We start from the raw sequence: 15,607 nt of genomic DNA on the forward strand, positions 1-15,607 counted from the left end.
TTCTTACGTGTGAATTTGTCTCCTAGGCACTAATAACTCCAAGCATGAGGAAAAAGTGCTGTTAAACGTAAGCCTTTTTCTTTTCCTTTGTTCAGCTAGTACCTTTCGGCTGGTAAGTGGTAAAAGTGCCTTTCAGCGGATTTTATTGTTAAACTGCAGAAAGATTTTACATCTTAAGTGATCGAACTTATCATTTGAATAATTTATGATTTAGTTCTCATCTTGTGAAGCGATGTTCAAACCCTTGTGGAAAAACCTTTACCCATAAGATATTTCAAGTTCCAAATCAAAAGCAACAGTCCAAAGGGCTAAGGTTACTCATGTGTGGAGTTTAGTTTATTGCGTCATTAGTAAATACGGAAAACCTTGCTATTGTGACCAATCGTACAACATTTAAAAATAGATGTTACCAATTTCTCCAATTTACAAGATTTTATATATGCAAACATAAAAAAGCCCTTAGACTGGTTTGATGATTTTACAAGCAAGTTTTCACGGTCTTTAAAGTCTAGGAATGTTTTTGCAGTAACTCCAAAAAGATTCCACATTTCCAAAGTAAGGCCCCAGTTGCACTGCAACTATAGTACCATTCACAGGAATCTAAGGTTTATTTCCCAAGGACAGGCACTGAAATTCTATCAGCCCCAGTTCTTTAGTTTATTCTGGAAACTGGCAGAAGCTCCAAACTGACCATATTCAATCTACAAGTGTTCTGTCATTCTGGAGGGCAAGCCAAAAATAAAAATCAAGTGTTTTGTTTTTTTTAATTTAACTGTAGGAGATGTTACTTCATCTCTCAGTTCTCCCTTGCTTAAAATTAGCAGTATTCTAATGTCTACATAAATTTATAAAACAGTATCAAAAATACACCCTAAAAATATCCATATTTCAGCTGTGTAGCAATCTGGCTTTAAGCAACACTCAAAGCACAAGTCAACTACTATGAATGAGCAAGATCCATGGATTTCCTACTAGATTGGTGAGGCAAACAAAAACATTCCTATGTAAATAGTAACAGTCAGAAATGTTTCTCCAGCGAGTAGTGACCTAATTTCAAATCCACTGCACTCATTTTGATTTCTCTTGGGTAAAGACTATGGGTATGTGGCTTGAAGTTCGGAGGTAGAATGTATAAATCAGAACAGGAAGGAGGGAGAGATCGGGATGCCGGTAATAGGCTGGTAAAAAAATTACCACCGCATCGCTGAAATGGGCAAAATTGACCAAATAGGAATAGCTTGTCCTCCCATGTTGAGTGGGAGAGGTTAGTCTCCCCCACAACTGGACGCCCCCAAAGCTGTAGTTCAAATCAGATGCAATTCAGATGCAGCCTTTAGAGTCGCGCTACTGTGTCTTTTCAGTAGTGTTTTCTACTGCTCCAGCCTTGGACGCACAGCTTACCAATCGGAAATGGTCTGAAAGGGAGGGTTCAACTTTGCGGTGGCCCCAATTTGTCCTTGAGCATGGATGGAGACCTGCATGATAATGGGGGGTGGGGGAGGGCTGAGTTTGGCCTCTACAGGGTTCTCTATGGCAAGTTAATCCTGCTGCCGACCTGCAGAGCAGTGACAATCCATTCTCAACGTCCCCTTTCAAGTCAAGAGACTCAGGTCCGTGAGGCCAGATACCGATATAGTAGCTAAACTCCCAACTTCAGAGTGCCCCAATCTGGATTTAACAGCAATAGGAGTTTGGGGTGAATAGAACAAATAAAAGACCAGGAAAATCCTGTCTACAATTGTCCCACAAAGCCAACAAAGTGCTAATGGTAGCCTGGTTGGGGAAGCAGGTTCAAACAAACCCTTTCAATTAAAAAGCTTAAAACAATTCTAATATACAGGTGCTTTGAGGTTAGCGAACCTCTCGGGTAAACTACTAAGGTGCCCTTTAGTGGCAATAGCTGAGGCCATCAACGAGTGTGGCGCTCAAAAAATTGTTAGAATCCTTCTCCCGCTGAAATAGGAACGGTTGGATTGGAGTCCTTTCACGAACGGAAAACTCTCCGATCACACTGCCCATGTTCTTGCACTTCCCAAAGGTAAATCGTGCAAACGCATATGCTCCAGAAATGGTCTCAAGAAGTGCTTCGGAAGGGTAAAGGTGTTTGTCCGGACCTTCGTTTAGCTCTGCCATTTGGTTAAAAAAAAGTGTTTTAAAAATTCAGTGAAAATCCAGCCTAGTTTGCACGGTTTTGCAGCCTTTGTCCGAATAGATTTTCTCATCTTTCGGGAAGAAGGTCATCTCGTCCGCCACTCTTGAGACGATTTCTTCATCCACGCTGTAGCCGCGGGACTTCATTTCCGCTCTCACACACATTTTCACATGTCTGTACTCCAGGGGCAGAAACGGGACAAAGTAATCAATGAGGTTTCTGTCTATTAGGCCACTGTGCCATAAGCCACCTGTGAGGCAAATAAAAACATGGTTAGGTTAGCAATCACAAAATGGCGTAAACTACACTAAAGCTCCCCCAGTTTTTAGGTAAACACAGTTCTACTGAACAGTGGGAGGTGTTAATGACATTCTCTGGAAACAGAGAAAGGAATACCACAATCCTACAGCATCCATAAATTAATCACGGAATACAACTGGCTATTTTGGTCAGATGTGAAGTGATTTTTTTTATGGTATTAAGTGCCAGTCACTGTACTAAATGCTGGGGTAAATAAATAATAACAATAATAATCACGATACTTGTTATGGGCTTATTACGTGCCAGGCACTACGTTAAACCCTGAGGTAGGTAGAAGGTAATCAGGTTGGACACAGTCTCTGTCCCACATAGTGCTCATTTTACAGATGAGGCACAGAGAAGTGAAGCAACTTGCCCAAGGTCACACAGCAAACAGCAGAGCAGGGATTAGAACCCGGGTCTTTCTAACTCCCAGGCCTATAATTCTCTCAACTAGGCCAGGCTGCTTTTCCAAATCACACTGAAGATTGCAAGTTTCACTCTTCAGATCTAAGTTTTTATTTCCAGATAGAAGATGGAGCCCACAGCCTATAAAACCCAAAAGTTACAAATAAAAGCCCAGCCCCTTAGCAAAGCCATATAGACGCCCAGCTCTGTCTTCACAGGGGATTTATAGTGCGGGAGAGAAGAACCTCTGGTGGAAAAATCACGGGATTCACCTCTCTGAATCTACTCACTGTGTTTATTATTGAAAACTCCCACGGATAACACAGGTTCCAGGTCTTTCAACTGAATTTCTTCCCTCTTCTTCCCTGATTTCCAAAAGTCGAGAGCCACTTTGGTTATGAGATCACCACCTGCATTGCTGAGTTGGAAGTCGAAAAAGGGTTGAAAACTCAATCTTCAAAAAGATTTTCCAGTACAAAAATCAGTGTTATAACCTATTCCTTTTTCAGGAATGCTAAAAAGTCTGAAATTTTAAAGAGTGGATGAAAATGACTTCAAGAATTATGACCCACAGCCTTATCTTTTCACTTTTTCTCTTCATTTGCCTAATCTGTGAAAAGACTGTTACAATCTAAAATGAAGAATAAAGGGCCCTTTTTTTTTTTTTTTTTAACCAGAACCACCCCTAAACAGAGCCTCCTGTTCACGTATCCACTGTATCTCTCAAGAATCCCTCCCATGTACCGTCTTTGAAAACCACGAAGATCTCCCCCCGACCTGCTAACCTGAGGAAGATGAAGATGGCTTTCTGGTAGGAGACTCCGTCAATTTGCTCATAGTAGTCTAGAAATGGCTTGATGGCGTCTATGAGCCCAGGGTGCAATTTATCCATCTCGTCAAATATGAAGACGGAGCTCGCGCATGTGCTCACGTTGCCCCGAATCCACTTCCGCAACTGATCCTGGACCAAGAGAAAAATCCCAGATGACAGGGAGCCCTCCCCACTGCTTCTCACGTTCAGGAAGATGAAGAGGCGGTTCTAGGGTTTTTTGCAAGAAGCTCTGGCAAAAATTAAAGACGCCTTTGTTATCTTTTCCTGCCTGGGGTACTCAGGCTTGACACTTTCCAAAAGTCTTTCCCCTTTTACTTGGGTGCAAATGGTACTTTTCACTTCTAAAATGGCAGCAATTAGCATCCCCCTTCCAGGGAAGAGAAAACAGGTGAAGAAAGAAGGGCGCTCAATTTTAAAATAGTTCTCAAGTCTAAAGCTTTTCCTTTATGTGGAACAAGGAAATTTAAAGTGTGAATCAATTTCTTCCACTGTTCTAATAATAATGGTATTTGATAAGCGCTTACTATGTGCCAGGCATTATACTAAGTGCTGGGGTGGACACAAACACCATTATTACTAAGTATAAGTGGACCACAACCATTCACAACTCACCAACTGGAAACTCTTATTAGACTATTTCATAAAGGCATGAGTTAAATATGAAGCAGACAAATTCAATAGCCCATGGTAGTTTCCACTGATTTCATGAATCTCAGGGAAATCACAAATTGATCCTTTGAATGTAAATTATTCAGAGTAAAATGCTTTTGTTCCTGCCCCAGTTTACTTGTAAATTACCAAGAAAATTATCCATCCACAAGAAGCTGTCACAGGCTGTATCAAAGGAACCAATACAGTGAAGCCCTTGAAAATATTTCAGAAGAAGGAAAGGATGGAAGAAACTGCCCAATTGTCTCTCTTCCTATTCCTTAAGTTTCAATTTCCCCAAGAAGATTGCAGCAAATACTTTCCAGTTGCACTTCCTTTTTCAGTTAGGTTTCTTTTTCTTATAAGACCTCCTTTTACATGTTTATATTTACGTGCCCAAATTATCACCTCTTTTAAATCGCATTTTATAAAAGACCTTGTTCATGACATTTCTAGTCACACCAGTCAATTCTATCCTGGTCAAAATACACCAAATTTAGATATATTCTACAGGATTTTCCCCCAAAATTAAGGAGTGTCACTAAGAGAGGGGAACCAAACCCTAAGATCTTTTATCACCAAGCCTCTCCTGTGTACAAACCAGGAAAGGATGGACCTACTCTATTTTAAAAAGCAGCGTGGCTCAGTGGCTAGAGCACGGGCTTCGGAGTCAGAGGGCGAGGGTTCTAATCCCGACAAGGCCACTTGTCGGCTTCGTGATTTTGGGTAAATCACCTTGCTTCTCTGGGCCTCAGTTACCTCATCTGTAAAATGGGGATTAAGATTGTGAGCCCCACGTGGGACAACCTGATCACCTTGTATCCCCCCAGCGCTTAGAGCAGTGCTTTGTACATAGCAATCGCTTAACAAATACCATTACTATTATTATTACTGAGGGAATATGATCGTCAGGAAATGCAGATTTTTTGACAGGGCTCAAGAATAACTGGGTACAAAGAATAGAGAAGTGAAGCGGTGATTTTTCATGCCTCGAGTTCCAGGTTCAGTAATCTGTAAAATCAGTCAGAAGTTGTTTCTCTTGCCTGATATAGTTTCATCTGCTGCTCATGAGGGAAGTGAAGAGTGGACACAAATAAGTGGACAAAATTGCTCTTCAACCCTTTCGAATGAAGGTTTTCAGCCACAATTTGACTAACAAAGTTCTTGCCGGTGCCGGCCCAGCCATGCAGAGAAAGGGTCAGTGGTTTCTTGGGGTTCTTGTTGTTCCTGAATCCACTGAGTGCTTTGTGAATCACTTCCTTGGCAAGATGCTGTCCAAATAGCCTTTCCTCCAGGTCTGATTTCAATGCTGAGCAAATTACCCCAGGGAAGAAAAAAGAAGACAAACATTAACCGCGGCTGGTGCAATTGGACTGGTTTCCACTCTGGGTTCGCAGAAAAGCTAAATTGTCAAATCTTATTTTTCACGACTTGAAGGAAGCAGGTATTTTACACTAAGGTTGGGCATGCCCTACAGCGAAAGACACAAATGGGTTTTATAACGTGTTCGAAAAACTCTGTGAGACTTCAACATCACATGCAGCACTTTGCAAAGGTCTCCATCGCCTTTCCCACCTCCCTCCAACCTGATGTAATTTTTCACAAATTTGTTGCTCGGCTTCCGTGTTTTTTTGTGGGTTTTTTGGGGGGTAAAATGGCTTTTGAAGCATTTCTTTATTAATACCCATTTACCATTCTCCCCCTCCTCCCCCTCCCCATTCCCCCAGTCTTACCTCCTTCCCCTCCCCACAGCACCTGTATGTATGTATATATGTTTGTGCATATTTATTACTCCATTTATTTTATTTGTACATATTTATTCTATTTATTTCATTTTGTTAATATGTTTTGTTTTGTTCTCCGTCTCCCCCTTCTAGACTGTGAGCCCACTGTTGTGTAGGGACCGTCTCTATATGTTGCCAACTTGTACTTCCCAAGCGCTTAGTACAGTGCTCTGCACACAGTAAGCACTAAATAAATACGATTGAGTGAATGAAAGAAAGGTATTTTACACTAAGGTTGGGTGTGCCCTACAGCAAAAGACACAAACGGGTTTTAGTACAGTGCTAAGCGCTTAGTACAGTGCTCTGCACATAGTAAGCACTCAATAAATACGATTGATGATAACGTGTTTGAAAAACTCTGTGAGATGTCTAAACATCACACGCAGCGCTTTTGCAAAGGTCTCCATCGCCTTTCCCACCTCCCTCCAACCTGATGTAATTTTTCACAAATTTGTTGCTCTACTTCTGTGTTTTTTTGTGGTTTTTTTTGGGGGGGGGGGGGGGAATGGCTTTTGAAGCATTTCGTTATTAACACCCATTTACCATTCTCAACTCAGCCTTGAATAAAACTTTTTAGCAGCCTTTTAAGCTAACTTTCCCATTTCTTTTTCGTTTTGACAGTTAAATCCAGGGCCAAATATTGCCAAAATAACACAATAAGAGAACCTCAAATAAAACTTTTTAGCAGCCTTTTAAGCTAACTTTCCCATTTCTTTTTCATTTGACAGTTGAATCCAGAGCCAAATATTGCCAAAATAACACAATAAGAGAACCTCAAATAAAACTTTTTAGCAGCCTTTTAAGCTAACTTTCCCATTTCTTTTTAGTTTGACAGTTAAATCCAGGGCCAAATATTGTCAAAATAACGCAATAAGAGAGCCTCAAATGAAACTTTTTAGCAGCCTTTTAAGCTAACTTTCCCATTTCTTTTTCGATTGACAGGTAAATCCAGGGCCAAATACTGCCAAAATAACACAATAATAATGATGGCATTTGTTAAGCGCTTACAATAAGAGAAGCAAGTATGACCTGGGCTCTAATTCTGGATCTGCCACTTGCCCGCCTCAGTTCCCTCATCAGTAAAACGGGGATGAAGACTGTGAGCCCCCCGTGGCCAACCTGATCGCCTTGTAACCTCCCCAGCCCTTAGAACAGTGCTTTGCACACAGTAAGCGCTTAATAAATGCTATCATTATTATTATCAGTAAAACGGGGATGAAGACTGTGCGCCCCCCGTGGGCCAACCTGATCACCTTGTAACCTCCCTAGCGCTTAAAACAGTGCTTTGCACATAGTAAGCGCTTAATGCTATCATTATTATTATCAGTAAAACGGGGATGAAAGGTCATGGGTTCAAATCCCACCTCCACCACTTGTCAGCTGGGTGACTTTGGGCAAACAACTTCACTCCTCTGGGCCTCAGTTCCCTCATCAGTAAAACGGGGATGAGGACTGTGAGCCCCCCGTGGGCCAACCTAATCGCCTTGTAACCTCCCCAGCGCTTAGAACAGTGCTTTGCACATAGTAAGCGCTTAATAAATGCTATCATTATTATTATCAGTAAAACGGGGATGAAGACTGTGAGCCCCCCGTGGGCCAACCTGATCACCTTGTAACCTCCCTAGCGCTTAAAACAGTGCTTTGCACATAGTAAGCGCTCAATAAATGCTATCATTATTATCAGTAAAACGGGGATGAAAGGTCATGGGTTCAAATCCCGCCTCCACCACTTGTCAGCTGGGTGACTTTGGGCAAGCAACTTCACTCCTCTGGGCCTCAGTTCCCTCATCAGTAAAACGGGGATGAAGACTGCGAGCCCCCCGTGGGCCAACCTGATCACCTTGTAACCTCCCCGGCGCTTAAAACAGTGCTTTGCACATAGTAAGCGCTTAATAAATACCACGATGATGATGGTGATTATTTACCCGAGGCGTTGAGCGGGCGCTGGTCGCGGCAGCACTCCACGAAATGGCAGTACAAATCCGGGTAGGACAGGTAGCCGGTGAGGGCCGAGGCCGCCCCGATGGCGATGCCCAGGCTGATGGGCTCGAAAGGCTGGGCCGGCTCGCCCAGGACCAGCAGCAGCAGTAAGATGGGCAGCATGGCGGCCTAAAAGCGCCCACCTTGGCCCACCAGGCCCGGCCAGCCGCCATGATGCGCGTCACTTCCGGCTTCCCCTCCCGCCGCCATCTTGGGAGGGGGCAGAACTAGGCCTGGCACTCCCTTCCGCCATCTAAACCAAGCGCTGACAGGGACGGAGGCAGGGAGCGATAGGCAGAGATAATAATAATGATAATACTGGAGTCTATTAAGCGCTTACTATGTGCTAAACACTGTTCTAGGCGCTGGGATACAAGGTCATCAGGTTGCCTTAGTCTTCACCCCCGTTTTCCAGATGAGGGGGCTGAGGCATGGGGAAGTGAAGCCACTTGCCCAAAGTCACACAGCTGACAAGTGGCGGGGCTGGGATAATAATAATGATAGTATCTGTATAATGATGATAATAATAATAATAGTATTTGTTAAGCGCTTACTTTGTGAAGAGTACTGTGCTAAGCGCTGGTGGGGATACAAGGTGATCAGGTTGTCCCACGTGGGGCTCCCAGTCTTCACCCCCATTTTCCAGATGAGGGGGCTGAGGCACGGGGAAGTGAAGCCACTTGCCCAAAGTCACACAGCTGACAAGTGGTGGAGCCAGGATTAATAATAATGATAATGATAATAATAATAATAGTATTCATTCAATTGTATTTATTGAGCGCTTACTGTGTGCAGAGCACTGGACTAGTCGCTTGGGAAGTACAAGTTGGCAACATATAGAGACGGTCCCTACTCAACAATGGGCTCATAGTCTAGAAGGGGGAGACAGAGAACAAAACAAAACATATTAACAAAATAAAATAGAATAAATATATACAAATAAAATAAATGGAGTAATGAATACGTACAAACATATATACATATATACAGGTAGGAAACTGAGGCACGGGGAAGTGAAGCGACTTGCCCAAAGTCTCACAGCTGACAAGTGGCGGAGCCGGGATTAATAATAATGATAATAATAATAATAGTATTTGTTAAGCGCTTACTTTGTGAAGAGTACTGTGCTAGGCGCTGGTGGGGATACAAAGTGATCAGATTGTCCCACGTGGGGCTCACAGTCTTCACCCCCATTTTCCAGATTCATTCATTCATTCATTCATTCATTCATTCAATCGTATTTTTTGAGCGCTTACTGTGTGCAGAGCACTGTACTAATCGCTTGGGAAGTCCAAGTTGGCAACATATAGAGACGGTCCCTACCCAACAGTGGGCTCACAGTCTAGAAGGGGGAGACAGAGAACAAAACAAAACATATTAACGAAATAAAATAAATAGAATAAATATGTACAAATAAAATAAATAAATAAATAGAGCAATAAATACGTACAAACATATATACATATATACAGGTAGGGAACTGAAGCACGGGGAAGTGAAGCGACTTGCCCACAGTCACACAGCTGACAAGTGGCGGAGCCGGGATTAATAATAATGATAATAATAATAGTATCTTTTAAGCGCTTACTTTGTGAAGAGTACTGTGCTAAGCGCTGGTGGGGATACAAGGTGATCAGGTTGTCCCACGTGGGGCTCCCAGTCTTCACCCCCATTTTCCAGATGAGGGAACTGAGGCACGGGTAAGTGAAGCGACTTGCCCAAAGTCACTCAGCTGACAAGTGGCGGAGCGGGGATTAATAACAATGATAATGATGATACTAATAATATTATCTGTTAAGCGCTTACTTTGTGAAGAGTACTGTGTTAAGCGCTGGTGGGGATACAAAGTGATCAGATTGTCCCACGTGGGGCTCACAGTCCTTTTTTTTTTGTATTTGTTAAGCGCTTACTATGTGCAAAGCACTGCTCTTAGCGCTGGGGGGGATACAAGGTGATCAGGTTGTCCCACGTGGGGCTCACAGTCTTTTTTTTTTTTAATTTGCATTTATTAAGCGCTTACTATGTGCAAAGCACTGTTCTAAGCGCTGGGGAAATTACAAGGTGATTGGGTTGTCCCACATGGGGCTCACAGTCTTAATCCCCATTTTACAGATGAGGGAACTGAGGCACAGAGAAGTGAAGTGACTAGTCACGCAGCTGACAGTTGGCGGAGCCGGGATTTGAACCCATGAACTCTGACTCCAAAGCCCGGGCTCTTTTCACTGAGCCACGCTGCTTCTCTTTTTGTATTTGTTAAGCGCTTACTATATGGAAAGCACTGTTCTAAGCGCTGGGGGGATACAAGGTGATCAGGTTGTTCCACGTGGGGCTCACAGTCTTCACCCCCATTTTCCAGATGAGGGCACTGAGGCACGGGGAAGTGAAGCGACTTGCCCAAAGTCACACAGCTGGCAAGTGGCGGAGCCGGGATTAATAATAATGATAATACTAATGATAGTATCTGTTAAGCGCTTACTTTGTGAAGAGTACTGTGCTAAGAGCTGGTGGGGATACAAAGTGATCAGATTGTCCCACGTGGGGCTCACAGTCTTTTTTTTTTTGCATTTGTTATGCGCTTGCTATGTGCAAAGCACTGTTCTAAACGCTGGGATACAAGGTCATCAGGTTGTCCCACGTGGGGCTCCCAGTCTTCACCCCCATTTTCCAGATGAGGGAACTGAGGCACGGGGAAGTGAAACGACTTGCCCAAAGTCACACAGCTGACAAGCGGCGGAGTCGGGATAATAATAATGATAATAATAATGATAGTATCTGTATAATGATAATAATAATAATAATAATAGTATTAAGCGCTTACTTTGTGAAGAGTACTGTGCTAAGCGCTGGTGGAGATACAAGGTGATCAGATTGTCCCACGTGGGGCTCCCAGTCTTCACCCCCATTTTCCAGCTGACGAACTGAGGCAAGGGGAAGTGAAGCGACTTGCCCAAAGTCACACAGCTGACAAGTGGCGGAGCCGGGATAATAATAATGATAATGATAATAATAATGATAGTATCTGTACAATGATAATAATAATGATAATAATAATGATAATAGTATTTGTTAAGCGCTTACTTTGTGAAGAGTACTGTGTTAAGCGCTGGCGGGGATACAAGGTGATCAGGTTGTCCCACGTGGGGCTCCCAGTTTTCACCCCCATTTTCCAGATGAGGGAACTGAGGCACGGGGAAGTGAAGCGACTTGCCCAAAGTCACACAGCTGGCAAGTGGAGGAGCCGGGATTAATAATAATGATAATGATAATACTAATGATAGTATCTGTATAATGATAACAATAATAATAATGATAATAACAATGATAATAGTATTTGTTAAGTGCTTACTTTGTGAAGAGTACAGTGCTAAGCGCTGGTGGAGATACAAGGTGATCAGGTTGTCCCACGTGGGGCTCCCAGTCTTCACCCCCATTTTCCAGATGAGGGAACTGAGGCACGGGTAAGTGAAGCGACTTGCCCAAAGTCACACAGCTGACAAGTGGCGGAGCGGGAATTAATAATAAAGATACTGATAATAATAATGATAGTATCTGTTAAGCGCTTTCTTTTTGAAGAGTACTGTGCTAGGCGCTGGTGGGGATGCAAAGTGATCAGATTGTCCCACGTGGGACTCCCAGTCTTCGCCCCCGTTTTCCAGATGAGGGGACTGAGGCACAGGGAAGTGAAGCGACTTGCCCAAAGTCACACAGCTGACAAGGGGCAGAGCCGGGATTAATAATAATAATATAATAATAATAATAATAATAATAATAGTATTTGTTAAGCGCTTACTTTGTGAAGAGTAATGTGCTAAGCGCTGGTGGGGTTACAAAGTGATCAGATTGTCCCACTGAGCCCCCTCCTCCCACTCCCCATCCCCCCGCCTTACCTCCTTCCCCTCCCCACAGCACCTGTATATATGCTTGTACAGATTCATTACTCTGTTCATTTATTCATTTTACTTGTGCATATTTATTCTATTTATTTTATTTTGTTAATATGTTTTTTCTTGTGGTCCGTCTCCCCCTTCTAGACTGTGAGCCCTGTTGAGTAGGGACCGTCTCTATATGTTGCCAACTTGTACTTCCCAAGCGCCTAGTACAGTGCTCTGCACACAGTAAGCGCTCAGTAAATACGACTGAATGAATGAATGGGGCTCACAGTCTCCACCCCCACTTTCCAGATGAGGGAACTGAGGCACGGGGAAGTGAAGCGACTTGCCCAAAGTCTCACAGCTGATAAGTGGTATAGCCGGGATTAATAATAATGATGATAATAATAATGATAGTATCTGTTAAGCGCTTTCTTTGTGAAGAGTACTGTGCTAAGCGCTGGTGGGGTTACAAAGTGATCAGATTGTCCCACGTGGGGCTCACAGTCTTCGCCCCCGTTTTCCAGATGAGGAGACGGAGGCACGGGGAAGTGAAGCGACTTGCCCAAAGTCACACAGCTGGCAAGTGGTGGAGCCGGGATTAATAATAATGATAATGATAATAATAATTAGTAGTATCTATTAAGCGCTTACTTTATGAAGAGTACTGTGCTAGGCGCTGGTGGGGATACAAAGTGATCAGATTGTCCCACGTGGGGCTCACAGTCTTTTTTTTTTTTGTATTTGTTAAGCGCTTACTATGTGCAAAGCACTGTGCTAAGTGCTGGGGGGATACAAGGTGATCAGATTGTCCCACGTGGGGCTCCCAGTCTTCACCCCCATTTTCCAGATGAGGGAACTGAGGCACGGGGAAGTGAAACGACTTGCCCAAAGTCACACAGCTGACAAGTGGCGGAGCCGGGATTAATAATAATGATAATGATAATAATAGTATCTGTTAAGCACTTACTTTGTGAAGAGTACTATGCTAAGAGCTGGTGGGGATACAAAGTGATCAGATTGTCCCACGTGGGGAACACAGTCTTTTTTTTTTTTTGGATTTGTTAAGCGCTTACTATGTGCAAAGCACTGTTCTAAGCGCTGGGGGGATACAAGGTGATCAGGTTGTCCCACGTGGGGCTCACAGTCTTCATCCTCATTTTCCAGATGAGGGGACTGAGGCACAGGGAAGTGAAGCGACTTGCCCAGAGTCACACAGCTGACAAGTGGCAGAGCCGAGATAATAATAATGGTAATGATAATAATAATGATAATAGTATTTGTTAAGCACTTACTTTGTGAAGAGTACTGTTCTAAGCAATGGTGGGGATACAAAGTGATCAGATTGTCCCACGTGGGGCTCACAGTCTTTTTTTTTTTTGTATTTGTTAAGCGCTTACTATGGGCAAAGCACTGTGCTAAGTGCAGGTGGGGATACAAAGTGATCAGATTGTCCCACGTGGGGCTCCAGTCTTCATCCCCATTTTACAGATGAGGGAACTGAGGCCCAGAGAAGTGAAGCGACTTGCCCGAAGTCATACAGCTGACAAGCGGAGGAGCCGGGATTATTATTATTATTAATAAATACTAATAATAAATATGAATAATAGTATTTGTTAAGTGCTTACTTTGTGCAAATAGCAATAATAATAATAATAATGATCACATTTTTTAAGTGCTTACTGTGTGCAAAGTACTGTTCTAAGTGCTGGTGGGGGATATAGTGATCAGATTGTCCCACGTGAGGCTCACAGTCTTAATCTCCATTTTAATAATAATAAGAAGTGTGGCTCAGTGGAAAGAGCCTGGATTTTGGAGTCAGAGGTCTTGGGTTCAAATCCCAGCTCCGCCACTTGTCAGCTGTGTGACTTTGGTCAAGTCACTGAATTTTTCTGTGCCTCAGTTACCTCCTCTGTAAAATGGGGATTGAGACTGTGAGCCCCAGGTGGGACAACCTGATCACCTTGTAACCTCCCCAGTGCTTAGAACAGTGCTTTGCACATAGTTACCACTTAATAAATGCCATTATTATTATTATTATTAATGGCATTCATTAAGCGCTTGCTATGTGCAAAGCACTGCTCTACACGCTGGAGATAACTGAGGACCAGAGAAGTGAAGTGACTTGCCTAAAGTCGCACAGCAGACAAGTGGCGGAGTTGGGATTAGAACCCATGACCTCGGATTCCCAAGCTGGGGCTCTTGCCACGGAGCCACGCTGCTTCCCCACTCCCAGTCCCAAAGCACTTATCTGTCATTTTATTTATTTGCATTGATATCTGTTTACCTCCCTCTGGACTGTGAACTCCGTCCATCATCATCATCATCATCATCAATCGTATTTATTGAGCGCTTACTGTGTGCAGAGCACTGTACTAAGCACCTGGGAAGTACAAGTTGGCAACATATAGAGACAGTCCCTACCCAACAGTGGGCTCACAGTCTAAAAGGGGGAGACAGAGACTTCCAAGCAGCGGGTGTCACCTTTTGAGTGCTTGGCACATAGTAAGCGCTTAATAAATGCCATCATTACTTTTATTATTGTTTTATTGTACTTTCCCTAGCACTTAGTGCAGTGCTCCGTACACAGTCAACACTGAATAAATACGATTGAATGAATGAAAGACAGAGACAGGGAGACATAGAAAGACAAGGAAAGAGAGAGACAGGGTCAGGGAGAGATACAGAGAGAAAGATGAGAGAGAGACAGAGAGAGAGAGACTCCTGGTCACCATCTTGGTACAAGTAGAGAGACAGAAAGAAACTTAAAAACAAGAGCTTGTGGAGTCAGAGGATCTGAGTTCTAATGCTGGCCCCACCATTTGTCTGCTGTGTGACCTTGGGTAAATAATAATAATAACGATGGCATTTGTTAAGCACTTACTATGTGCAAAGCACTGTTCTAAGCGCTGGATCACTTCACTTCTCTATGCCTCAATTACCTGATCTGTAAAACGGGAATTAAAGCCATGAGCCCCATGTGGGAAATGGCTTGGGGCCAACCTGATTTTCTTGTATCCACCTCAGTGTTTAGTTCAATGCCTGGCACGTAGTAAGTGCTTAACAAATACCGTAAGAAGTAGTCTTTCTTAAAAATATATGCTCTTAAATTCCTCGGTTTTGAGACAGGTTTAGCTTTCTTGAGTGCAATATACCATACATATACTTCTGGAGCCGTGCTTTTGGAGATGGAGGCAAGGTAATAATAATAATAATAATAACAATAATAATAATTATAGGAGTATTTGTTAAGTGCTTACACTTGCCACTGAACCACGCTGCTTCCCCACTCCCAGCCCCAAAGTACTTATCTGTCATTTTATTTATTTGCATTGATATCTGTTTCCCTCCCTCTAGACTGTGAACTCCTTACAAGCAGCGGGTGTCACTGAGTGCGTGGCACATAGTAAGTGCTTAATAAATGCCATCATTACTACTATTATTGTTTTATTGTACTTTCCCTAGCACTTAATACAGTGCTCTGTACACAGTAAACACTCAATAAATATGATTGAATGAATGAAAGACGGGGAGACAGAGAAAGACAAGGAAAGAGAGAGACAGGGTCAGGGAGAGATACAGAGAGAAAGATGAGAGAGAGACAGAGAGAGAGAGAAACATGGGGCGGGGAGAG

General features: G+C 43.2%; 1 protein-coding gene across 1 annotated transcript; it reads right to left on the reverse strand.

Moving 5' to 3' along the window:
* Positions 1-309: 309 nt before the first annotated feature.
* TOR1B (torsin family 1 member B) lies at positions 310-8,239 on the reverse strand. Its single transcript, XM_038744624.1, has 5 exons — positions 8,050-8,239; positions 5,384-5,649; positions 3,646-3,821; positions 3,151-3,278; positions 310-2,402 (listed from the first exon to the last, which is right to left on the reverse strand). Exons 1-5 carry the CDS (start codon positions 8,225-8,227, stop codon positions 2,161-2,163), a joined length of 990 nt encoding a protein of 329 aa, XP_038600552.1. The 5' UTR covers positions 8,228-8,239; the 3' UTR covers positions 310-2,160.
* Positions 8,240-15,607: the final 7,368 nt, after the last annotated feature.

This window comes from Tachyglossus aculeatus, chromosome 4 (genome assembly GCF_015852505.1).
Source record: "Tachyglossus aculeatus isolate mTacAcu1 chromosome 4, mTacAcu1.pri, whole genome shotgun sequence".
NCBI lineage: Eukaryota > Metazoa > Chordata > Mammalia > Monotremata > Tachyglossidae > Tachyglossus > Tachyglossus aculeatus.

Coding starts and splice junctions, on each gene's coding strand:
- TOR1B (XM_038744624.1), bottom strand. CDS start 8,227: ATGCTGCCCATCTTACTGCTGCTGCTGGTCCTGGGCGAGCCGGCCCAG. Junction 5,650..8,049: donor GCGCCCGCTCAACGCCTCGG/GTAAATAATCAC, acceptor TAATTTGCTCAG/CATTGAAATCAGACCTGGAG. Junction 2,403..3,150: donor AGTTTTCAATAATAAACACA/GTGAGTAGATTC, acceptor TTTGCCTCACAG/GTGGCTTATGGCACAGTGGC.